Genomic DNA, 12667 nt, shown 5'->3' on the forward strand with positions numbered 1-12667 from the left:
AAGTGTGAGGTAAAAGAAAAATTTAAGATGAAGGGAAGGGGAAGGGGAGGGGAAGGGAGGGGAGGGGAGGGGAGGGAAGGGAAGGTGAAGGGAAAGGAAAGGAAGGGAAGGTGGAGACGATGACGGTAACATAAACAACACTCCCACACCACCATCACTGTCACCAAGGTGTTCATTAGTACACAGGTAAACACTTAACAGTTCCCAGGTGAGTAAGTGGACAATACTCACATCACCAGTTATAATGTGACAGTCAAACGAATTAAACTGTCACATTAAACAGTATGAAAGGCTATTAACTGGCACACAATATAAAGATTGTTATAATACGAATAAATAAATAATAAATAAATAATAATAATGTAGAGCCAGTCACCCCCACCCCCTCCGATCGCTTTAAACAGACACTATTCAGATCTCCAGTTAGTGTGTGACAGTCAACGAGTTAAACTGTCACATTAAAACGAGCATTAGTGGCTGTTAACTAGCATACAATCTAGACTGTTAGAGGGGTAATAATTAACACACACACACACACACACAGATGAAGAAGCACAACAACAACATTTAAAAGGAAATCCAAGGAAGAAAGTAGAAAAAGAAAGCGATGAAGATTAGAGCAAAAATAAGAAAGGAGGAGGAGGAGAAGAAGAAGGAAGAGGAGGAGGAGAAGGGAGGTACAAAGAGGTGAGATAATGACAGGTGAAACACTCCCGGAGGTAAACACGAGACCCAGACGAGAAGAGTGTGTTGCTAAGTGACCTCTTATTCCCTGTGGCGTTAATGAGGGGGGGGGGATAGTCTGACCTGTTACCTGTGTGTTACTTGTGAGTTACCTATGATACTTGTTACTTGAGGTACCTGTGTGTTACTTGTGTTACCTGGGTGTTATCTGTTACCTGTGTGTTACTTGTGTTACCTGGGTGTTATCTGTTACCTGTGTTACTTGTGTTACCTGTGTGTTATCTGTTACCTGTGTGTTACTTGTGAGTTACCTATGATACCTGTTACTTGTGTTACCAGTGTTATCTGTTACTTGTGAGTTACCTATGATACCTGTTACTTGTGTTACCTGTGTTATCTGTTACCTATATTACCTGTGTTACCTGTAGTTTTTTGTTACTTGTGTTATCTGTATGTTACCTGTGGGTGTATGTTACTTGTGTTACTGGTGGAGGAGGGGCAGAGGAGAGTTTGAGGAGGGGATTAGAAGGAGGAGGAGAAGGAGGAAGAGCCGAGTGCACCACCACCAAAGCCGGCTCACATATCAGGTGCACAAAGCCGAGGGTGGCGGCTCTGTGCTAGGTGACGGCTGTGTGATGCTGAGAGTCCCCGCCCCCCTGCTGCTGCTCTTGATCTGTCTAATGATGGTGGAGATGAATACACCGCCGCTCGCTCCACAGGGGAAATATTCCTATAGAGAGACAGAGTGAGTGAGTGAGAGAGAGTGAGTGAGGAGAGTGAGAGTGAGTGAGGAGTGTGAGTGGTGAGTGTGGTGGTGAGGGAGAGGGAGGGGGGGAGGAGGAGAGGTGGTGGGGAGGAGAGAGGGTGGAGGAGGGGAGGGTGGAGGTGGGGAGGGAGGAGTGGGGAGGAGGGAGTGAGGAGAGTGAGTGGAGGGGAGTGGAGGGTGGTGGAGAGTGGAGGAGAGGGTGAGTGTGGTGAGGAGTGGTGGAAGAGGAGGTGGAGGAGTGGTGAGTGAGAGAGTGAGTGGAGGGAGGGGAGGTGGAGGGAGGGAGGAGGAGGGGGTGGAGTGAGGAGTGAGTGAGTGAGTGAGTGAGTGAGTGTGAGGAGGAGTGAGTGAGTGAGTGTGTGTCCTTCCTATCTCTCCCTCTCATATTTATTCTCTCCAAGTCCTCTTTCTTCCCTAATTCTGATCATATTCTTGCCCCCGCAGTAGACACCCCGCGCGACCACTGATAAGGATGTAGTGTCAGGGAGTCAGCGTGAAGGGCAGCTCCTCATTTAGATAAGAAAACATACAACATTGGTGCTGCTGTTGACTTATTCCTACATAGGGGAGGAGGGGGGGAAGGTCCTTGGGGGGGATGTCCTTGGGGGGAGGGAGGTCCTTGTGGGGGTAGGGGTTGTCATTTAAGGGGGGTTGGGGACGTCCGTAGGGTAGTAGGGTATCTTTGAAGGTGATTGGGGCGTCCTTAAGAGGGTTGGGGGCGTCCGTGGGGTGGTGGAGGCGTACATGGGTAGGGTGGGGCTGTACGTAGGGTGGAGTCGTCCGTAGGGTAGGGTTGTCCGTAGGGTGGGGTCGTCCGTTAAGTGGGGTCGTCCGTAAAGTGGGGTCGTCCGTAAAATAGTGGACTAGTATTAAGCTAACAATGCATATGGCAAAACTAAGAACAATTAATTAACATGCAAATGAACACACGCAGGTCTTTGTTCTACCACAAGTGAACAACAAGAACAAGATAACAATTTATTACACGTGGCTGAGGAGAAGTGAATTTGGTATCACCTGAAGAGTTAGGAACCCCAGCTAATTTCACCTGAAGATTACACTAACCTAACCTAGTCCAAACCTAACCTAACCTAATCCCCACCTCCCAGGTATATGGTTATAAAGTGTTTATTTAACCATCAAATAAAAGTAAACTTGGAGGGGGGCTAATCTTCAGGTGATCCATTATATTGTCCTCAAGAGAGAGAGAGAGAGAGAGAGAGAGAGAGAGAGAGAGAGAGAGAGAGAATTAACTCCAACTCACAAGCGCCCACACGCACTGCTTCTCGGAACACGACAAACACACACGCGTGACAATATACATAAACAGTTGACTACACGACAATTTTTTCAGTAATGTGGTAGTAAAAGTAAACAAACAAAAGGTCTCGGAGCACAATTCTTAGAAGAAAAAAGAAATAAAAAGCAACTCACAGTAATAATGGTTCGAGGAATATTCACATTGTATACCCGTGTGGTGCTATCCTGCGGCCCTGCACACTATTATACTTCCAGAATTCTTGCGTGTGTGTGTGTGTGTGTGTGTTGAGAAAAGTCTTTGTGCCCCGTTCTACCCCCGCCCCAACTCACCCCGCCCACTGCCCCGACCAACCCCGTCCCACCATGAGCCAATGTGTGTGTGTGTGTGTGTGTGTGTGTGTGTGTGTTTTATTATTGTATGCCTGTAATCGAGGCCGTAGTCACGGCTACCCTCATCCATCCAGCCTCATCCACACCACTACCGCCATACCCACACACACACCACCAGACTTTTGTTAAACCACCAATGTATGTAATAAGTCATTTATGACCAATGTATATTTTCAGCCTTCGGGCTGCAGAACTTTTTCAATAAACCATTAATTATTATTATTATTACCAATACACGAGACAGATGAACAAAATACCAATAGATAAGAGGTTAAGTCATCGTAGCCAAGGGGTTAAGTCATCGTAACCAAGGGGTTAAGTCATTGTAGCCAAGGGGTTAAGTCCATAAGCGTCACTGTAGTCAAGGGGAAGGTCAACGTAACCAAGCGTTGTCGGCTGGCGTTGTCATCGTAACCAAGCGTTGTCATCGTAGCCGGCGGGGTTGTCATCAGCCGGCGTTGTCATCGCCAAGCGGGTTAAGCCATCGCAACCAAGGGGTTGCTTACCAGCCAAGGGTTGTTTCATCGTAACCAAGGGGTTGGTTACCGTAGCCAAGGGTTAAGTCATCGTAAACCAAGCAAGGTCACGAAGTCAAGGAGTTAAGTCATCGTAGTCAAGGGGTTAAGTCATCGTAGTCAAGGGGTTAAGTTATCATATTCAAGGGGTTAAGTCATCGTAGTCAAGGGGTTAAGTCATCGTAGTCAAGGGGTTAAGTCATCGTAGTCAAGGGGTTAAGTCATCGTAGCCAAGGGGTTAAGTCATCGTAGTCAAAGGGGTTAAGTCATCGTAGTCAAGGGGTTAACTTAATATGATTATGGTAACATTTTAAAGACTACCCCACCACGTCACACGAACGACCAAGACACGAGAACAGAACAAGGCTAGATTATATGACGCTATATAACGTGTGTGTGTGTGTGTGTAAGTCGGGGGGGGGAGGTGATAGTTATACAGTACACGATTATAGTATTACCCGATGTATATAATTATCCGTTACTGCCGGTGTGTCATGTGTGTCATGTTGTATAATTCTCTTGTCTATGTTACTGTCAGTGTGTCATGTTGTATAATTCTCTTGTCTATGTTCCTGCCAGTGTGTCATGTTGTATAATTCTCTTGTCTATGTTACTGTTGATACAGTGTTGTCATGTTACTGTATGTGTCATGTTGTATAATTCTCTTGTCTATGTTCCTGTCAGTGTGTCATGTTGTATAATTCTCTTGTCTATGTTCTGTCAGTGTGTCATGTTGTATAATTCTCTTGTCTATGTTCCTGTCATGTTGTATGTGTGTCATGTTGTATAATTCTCTTGTCTATGTTACTGTCAGTGTGTCATGTTGTATAATTCTCTTGTCTATGTTACATGTTGTATAATTCTCTTGTCTATGTTGTCATGTTGTATAATTCTCTTGTCTATGTGTGTGTCATGTTGTATAATTCTCTTGTCTATGTTACTGTCAGTGTGTCATGTTGTATAATTCTCTTGTCTATGTTCCTGTCAGTGTGTCATGTTGTATAATTCTCTTGTCTATGTTACTGTCAGTGTGTCATGTTGTATAATTCTCTTGTCTATGTTACTGCCAGTGTGTCATGTTGTCGTGTTTTGTCTCCTGGTCAGAACTGGTGCCTGGAGGGGAGATGTCTATGGACGGTTACCGCTACGACCACCAAGGGCCCGGCCAGAACCGCACCAAGCGTATGAGAACCTCCTTCAAGCACCATCAACTGAGAACCATGAAGTCCTATTTCAACCTCAACCAGAATCCTGACGCCAAGGACCTCAAACAGCTGGCGCAGAAGACGGGACTGTCCAAGAGAGTGTTGCAGGTGAGTGCGTGGTTTAAGAGGACACAGCACACATAACACATGAGTGTCTTGTCAGGGTGTGTTAAGGTAGCGTTCAGTGAGAGTGTTAACTTCTCAAGACCTATCTATCACCATCATCCATCATCACCCAGAGTTAGTTATAGGGTCAGTGGTAGAGAGAGAGGGCCCTCACCTTCACCTCCAGCTAGCGTGACAATGTGCTTTATAATTGGCAAAATGATCACAGTAGACAGCGTTCCTCCACTAGCCTATTTTTCTTCTTTTAGGAAATGACGTTGAGTATGACATGAGCTACTGAATACACACGTTGGGGGGCCTTTTGGGGTCCAACCAGCTTCAGCCAGGCTCGTGAACCACCACCATCCACCTTGCACGACCACCAACACCACCACCACCACCACTACGTTTTTTATCCACAGGTGTGGTTCCAGAACGCTCGGGCCAAGTGGCGGAGGAACATCCTGAAGCAGGAGCACGAGAGGCACGTCGGGGATAAGCTGAAGGACCAGTCGGGACTCCTGGGAGACCTCCGACCCGTGGACTCCCTGGGACCCGGCCTCACCGACATCTACGCCATGTCCTCCGGGGATGAAGGCAGCCAGTCACTCCAGTTCACGGACATGTGCCAGTAAGAAGGACACATCATTAAGGGAGGGTAGTGAGGGGCGGGGAGAGGGGGAAGAAGTCTTAGGTGTTTAACACGAAGGTCATGAACAATGTACAGTAAATATTAAGTGAGCCCCAAGTAGTGCTGGGCTGCACCATCATAGTCTTGATCATCATGAGGGACAACTCTCACCTTGCAGGTCAACTTTATTAAATGGAAGAAAACTTATTTCACATATACCATTCTAGGCACTTACTACCTTTGTTTCTTCCCCCCCCCCCTCCCTCCCACCCCCCCTCACCCACTCAAGACAGTTCTGATGACAAAATTACCTTGCTGAACTAGCACAAAAGTGGTACACAAACAGGAGACCTCAAGGACGATCGCTGGAGGGTCCTCGACATGAAAACGACCGACCCTCTGGAGTGTGAGGTAACCTAGAGGAGGAGGAGGTGAGGTGCCGGGCCCCGTCAGGTAATCATCATTGCTGACTGTCATATGATAACTATATAAGCTTTATTACCGCAAGAGGAGACAAACGCTGCACCCAAGACACACAACGAGCCGATCCTGTCGCTCTCACCGGCGTCTACACCTTGTTGCTCAACACACCAAATTCTCCGGGGAGTGATGAAGACTTTTCTGCCAGGTGTGACCCAGGTACTGCCCAGGTGTGGCCCAGGTACTAAGCAGAGTTACCCAGGTACTGCCCAGGTGTTACCTATAAGTACTGCCCGGACAGTGTCTCGTCAAACCTCTAATCAACATACCAGATCCATAAAGTTAAAACGAAGTCACTCAATCATTGGAACACACAGACAAGAACGTGTTTATTTGTTTTATGTTTTGTCTCATGTGTTTGTTCCACACCAAGAGCCTTTTGTTTGGTTGTGTCTCGCTCTCACCCCACAACACAAGAGTCAATGTCCTCTTTACTAATTCCTAAAAAAAAAAATAATTAAGTTTGTGTTGAAAGTTAAATTATAGAATGAGAATTAAATGTAAATTCTAATTCAATATCAACAAACACATTCACACCCAAATTCTACAAACAAAAAATAGTTACATATTTACCAAAATTCAAATTGAAAATATAATTACAAATACATAATGCAGATATATGTAAATACTCAAAACTCGTATACAAAAATGTAAATATAGAGTGGCTACGTCTTCACTCAAAGTAACTACATGTGTCCGTATATTCAAACTTAAATCATCATAAACAAAGAAACAGACACAGGGAAGCAACGTAATTACCTTCCCCCAGGTACAGGTGATACGACTTGGCAGCTATGAACACTGGCGACAATTACTCCGTGTAACTTCATCTAACTTATTTTTTTTTTTTACAGAAATGTCATAAACGTCTTTAACAATGAGGGATAATTACTCTCTTTCATGATGATTATAAACGTATGGTGATTAAAAACGTATAAGTGTGAGTATTTTTCGTTGTAATTACATATACACTTTACTAAAACCATCTACCTACCTTGTTCAGTGCTGCGTGTACATCTATTTATTTGACCAATGAAAAAAAAAACAATTAACTCATGTGACTCAAGATCCAACGCCTACATATTCAGTTTGCTAAAAATAGTTCATCTTGTTCAGTGCATTTCTCTTCCGTGGATATTCAAGGTGTCCGATATGTTTGAGACTAGCGGGTGAATTTCTTTTTTTTAACCAAAGAAAAAGGAAAAACCAGATATCTGACTTAAAAGACGTACACACACACACTTGATTTAGTCCTTATGGTGTGGAACAAGGTAAAAAAAGCCTCAATAAAGGAGGAAATGAAATGAGAAAGAAGGAGAAGGAGAGAGATGAAAAAAAGGCCAAGATTACGAAAAACTACAACAAGTAAACAACGAAAACAGTAAATAACAATAATAACAACATTCCACATATTATATACTTTTACACATTTCCCCAACACATCCTCTCAACTTACAACATTCATTATACTACAGTTGAGATTAATGTGAAAAACGAAAAACAAATTAATAAAATCGACACTCCACTCCACCGTGAGAAACTAGAGTAAGTATTTTGTGATATATCGATAAAGAGTTTTTTTTTTTTTACTGTTGGTTAGGTAAAGGTGATGAAGGTATATGGGCCACCCTGAGACGCCCCCTACAGCATCCCCAGCCATTGTGCGAGTGCGTATACCTGACTCTCATCTCCTCTTGCTACATGTACAGACGAGGGTCATATGGCATCACCATCGTGTGCCGCCCTCAGCCAGCCAGCCAACTTCAGTTTCATTCAGGGAGAGAGAGTTCATGAGGTTGTATTATTATTTTACAGTTGTGGTGGCACGGTTACTGTTTAATGGTGTGTGTGTGTGTGTGTGTGTGTGTGTGTGTGTGTGTGTGTGTGTAGGACCTTCAAATCAAATGTCCCTCCAGCTGCCAACTCTAGACTCTGTAAAGTGATCTCTTATTAAAATCATATAAGAATCACGTTTCCTTATTGGCAAGAACCTGACACTTATAGGGGGGTCCATTAATAGACATCACCACCGTCTCCTATACACACACACAGACAGTAGCAGGATCATAAACTGCGTCGTGCCAACTATAGGAACCCCAATTGAACCGGATCCCCAATATACCCACTCTGATGAAGAAAATATACTGAATGTGTCCGTGTATTTCCTTGTTATATACGTATATATGTAACACAGACACACGGGAAGTTATACTGTATGAGTGACACGTTTCATCCAATTATGTGCATCTGTATATTTATGAGAGAAAGAGAGAGAGAGAGGATGGATTATTTTATGTAATTTATATGAGATACTAATTGATGTCATTACTTGTTTCAATCACAGCCAATAATGAGTTTGTTGCCTCTGCGGTTATCACTCACTCACACACACCTGAGGGGTTGATAGACCAGGTGTACAGGACGTTATTAGACCCTCACTCATCAGTCCCCTTCACCTCCCATTATATCAATCATCCAGTGGCTAAACAAACTGTATATTTTATGTGCTCTCATGTGTGTGTGTGTGTGTGTGTGTGTGTGTGTGTGTGTGTCTCACCTGTGGTCACCTGGTAAGTGTTGTTGTGATGATGACAAACAGCTGATCCATTGTACAGTATATATATATATCCACATCTCTCGGGTGATCAAACACTAGGTCACTTAATGCTCCAACAAACAAACAAAAAAAACATCATCCTGAATAAATAAATAAATAAAAACCATCACGAAACAAATTAAAAAAAAAAACAAGAGAGAAAGATTCAATCCTCTATCACATTTAATATAGGGGATTTGAACACCATTTTTCACATATATTTTTCCGTCTAAACAAAAGCGAATCTGAAAACCATATTTAACTGCATTCACGAACGTCTTCATCTGTCATACAAACAACAGAGGTATTTTAGGGGTTTTTTTTTGTGGATATAAAAAAAAAGGAATTTTACCTGACAGACTGTGGCAGGTGAGGACGAAGCAGCATTACCTAGTCAAATGTATTATATACCAAAGCCTATGTAGAGAGATTAAACCCCCTCCTCCACCCCACCCCCCACCTTCCAGACTCTTCTTCTTTTATTAATATTCTTTTGTGTGTAAATACTCATAATATATTAATTGTGTAAAGTTAAGGCGATGTACCAAAGATTTGTAAAATAAACTAAATTAAATATGGCTTGAGTTTTTTTTTCCCCGTCCGTCCTTCCTTCCTTCCTTCCCTCCTTCGTGTTTATCTTTGTGTGTGTGTGTGTTTTACCTGTGACACACCTGCTATACGTCACACCTTGGCTAGGAGGACCATCAGCCAACACTCTGGCCCAAACAGGTGACAACAACTACCATCAACACCGGACGAACAGGAAGAGGAAAACAAATAAAATAAAATAAAATAAAAAGCTTAAAAATAATATCACCTCAAACAAACAAATCCAAATCACAATACAGTTACAAAAAAAATAAAACATATGCTTAGAAAAAAAAATATTGTACCCTTTAAAAATAAAAACATAAATTAGAACAAAAATCCTTAAACTGAAAAAGTCAAATTAAAAAAAAAAAATACAGTAAACTGAAAAAAAAATTAAATCATGAATATAGAAATAAAAAATGACAAAAAAAAATAATACCCAAAATACTTCTACCCCCAACGTTAGCTGCTGGAGGCTTTGTCCAAAACTGTGCAATGTGGAGCCGCTGTTGCCAGGTGGTGGCGCGGTGTGGCGGGCTTCGGACGCCGCTATTCTTGGGCTTTCAGCGTCAACTGAATACGTCGACAAAGTGTGAATAATGACTGTGTGTGTGTGTCATAGGAGGATGGTTGAGGGTCTAGGCGTGGGCGGCGGGTGGAGGCTACAAGTATGGTTGAGGGTGGAGGATCTGGAACGTGGGTGGACGGGAAGTGGAATGGAAAAAGAGTGCTGAGGGATAACTGAGGTGTGGAGGGTTGAGCGGGGGTGGGGGGCTAGAGGCATGGTGAAGGGTGGAGGACTAGTGGTTGTGGGTGGAGGAGTGGTTGAGGGTGGAGGAGTGGTTGAGGGTGGAAGAGTGGGCTGGGTGGAGGGAGGCACAGAGTGGTTCCTTCCTCACACACAAATCCTTACGAGCAGCACAGGATGTCAAGGCATAAACCAACCTATTTCAGGATAGTTCTATGGCCAACACATCCTACAGAGACTGGCATAAATACACTAACTGTGCTAACACAACCACGACATTTTTATTTATTTATTTTTAATTCGATACTTGTTCTATGGGTGGGGCATTTGGGAGGGTGGGGGGGGGCATTTTAGGGTGAGGAGGCATTTTTTTTGGGAGAAAGGGCATTTACTTCGATAGAAATTCATCGCCCCCATAAAAAAAAATTGACTTCGTCTCAAACTATACACCAAACACGTGACTTCCTCTCGACTTAGACAAAAACAAGTGACTTCCTCTCGACTTAGACAAAAACAAGTGACTTCCTCTCGACTTAGACAAAAACACTTAAAATAAGACGACAACAGAGACGACAACGACCACGTAATGAAGAAGAAATCATCAGGTGGTGGGGCGCGACACAGCAGCACCTGAAGGTAGAGCCAACAAGATTAGCCGAGTGTAAAGTGATAAGCAAGTCGTGTTTACTGAAGGACTTGATCTCTTATATAGACTGGTGGAGGAGGAGGAGGAGGAGGAGGAGGAGGAGGAGGTAGAAGAATAGGAGGAAGAGGAGGAGGAGGAGGAGGAAGAATGGAGGAGGAGGAAGAGGAGGAGGAGGAGGAGGAGGAGGAGGAGGAGGAGGAGGAGGAGGAGGAGGAGGAGGAGGAGGAGGAGGAGGAGGAGGAAGGAGGAGGAGTTTATGCATGATCCATCGTCCACGAGAGTCGCTTACTGTAGTAGTGGAAGTAATGGCTACACCAATTTTACTATCTCTCTGTCTCTTCCCCTCTTATCCTCATGCCTCCCTCTCTCCCACCCTTCTATCTATCATCCCTCCCTCCTCCTGTCATCACCCTCCCAAGCCTGCACCACCACCACCCCTCCCCCAGCATGCACAATCACCCTCACCCTTCCAGTCCTTACTCCCCACCCTAAACCATTACCCTCTCCTCATTCTGCAAACCTCCCCTCACCCTCCCTCCCTGACACAAAGCCCCCTTCCATCTTCCTCCCCACCCCTACCCTCCATCCCACAACCTCCTCTTCCTTCACACCCCTCCCTCCATCACACAACCCTCCCCACTCCTCTCCCTGGCCCCTCGCCCTACACGATCTCTGAGTGCCTACCAAGTTAATCCTCGTATAATTACCAGTATAATAACAGAGTTGATACACACTTTACACAACCTCTCTTTATCAGTGAACATTTTTTTCCCCCTTAAGAGAGATTAACAAGAATAACAACCGGTTTTTACCTTCTTGAGGACGCTGGAGAAGATTTACATTAATGTACCTTAAATAAAACGCAAATTCTCCTTTTTTTTACATAATAATGAACTATGCTCTAAGGTTCAATAATGGGTACTTCATATATGCCAAGATATAAGAGTCAACAAATACTAATAAATATAAACAATACAATAATATTTATCTCTTATACAAATCATCATAAAAGAAGAAGTAAGATTGAAAATAAAATAATAATAATAATAATAATAATACCTTCTTTAATACTATAATTCACAAACAAAGAAAAAAACAGTATTACATTTACGTCTTTTTCTGTCAGGAATTAAAAAATAGAATCATAATTAATATAATCATTAGTGTAAGTTGTCAGACTCTCCCCCTGCTGACATCCGCTAATTAGAGGCTTGTATCAGTAGGGCAGCCGGCACCCCCGTCCCTCCAGTGGCACCCTGACCATCCAGTGGCACTCCCGACCCTCCAGTGGCACTTCCTGACCCTCCAGTGCCACCTTGACCCTCCAGTGGCACTCCATGACCCTCCAATGGCACCCTGACCCTCCACTTACACCCGAGACTCTCCAATGGCACCCTGATCCTCCAGTGGCACCTTGACCCTCCAGACACACCTTGTCGAGACCCCCGGTGGTACCCCGACCCTCCAGTGACATCGACAGTGGCACCCCCGACTCTCCAGTGGCACCAGTGACCCTCCGATGGCACCTTGACCATCCAGTGGCACCCCACGACCCTACAGTGGCACCTTGAGCCTCTGTCTCTCTGTATTTCTGTGTGTGTGTGTGTGTGTGACAGTCATTTCCGTTCGTGTATGTCTCCAGCACACGCCATTGCCCTCCTCCAGACGGCCCTCCAATAATTCCAATCTAAGTGTACAGATGCCTCCAAAATTCTCTGGACACCTGAAGTATAAAACGCATCTATTTAATTGGTCATATAAAGTGACTGGCTTAGGGTTAGGTTAGAAGTTATTGTTAGATTGGGTTAGGTTAGGTTAGGTGAGTGTTACAGGAGGTTAAGCTATATTACACTGAGTTAAATTTAGTTAGCTTGTTTTTGTTAAATTACATTAGGTCAGATTAAGTTAGGTTAAGTTATCATTAAGCATAGTTAACTTAATCTTAAGGGGGGGGGCAATCATTACAAGGGAAACAAGCTGTTGGGGGGATGGTGTGGGTCGTAGGTGTAATGGGTCGTGGGAGGGTATGGGTCATGGTGGAGTGGGCCGT

The 12667-nt window shown here is 44.1% G+C and overlaps 1 protein-coding gene across 1 annotated transcript in view; it reads left to right on the forward strand.

Moving 5' to 3' along the window:
• Nucleotides 1-9210, forward strand: part of LOC121854003 (LIM/homeobox protein Lhx2-like) — a 60926-nt gene extending 51716 nt beyond the window's left edge. Inside the window, exons 5-7 of the mRNA XM_042348391.1 lie at nt 4720-4928; nt 5348-5556; nt 5846-9210. Coding sequence (XP_042204325.1) covers nt 4720-4928; nt 5348-5556; nt 5846-5855 — 428 coding nt within the window. The 3' untranslated portion in view covers nt 5856-9210. The remainder of the gene's footprint in view (nt 1-4719; nt 4929-5347; nt 5557-5845) is intronic.
• Nucleotides 9211-12667: the final 3457 nt, after the last annotated feature.

Source organism: Homarus americanus, unplaced genomic scaffold, assembly GCF_018991925.1.
Source record: "Homarus americanus isolate GMGI-L3 unplaced genomic scaffold, GMGI_Hamer_2.0 scaffold41887, whole genome shotgun sequence".
Classification (NCBI taxonomy): Eukaryota; Metazoa; Arthropoda; class Malacostraca; order Decapoda; family Nephropidae; genus Homarus; species Homarus americanus.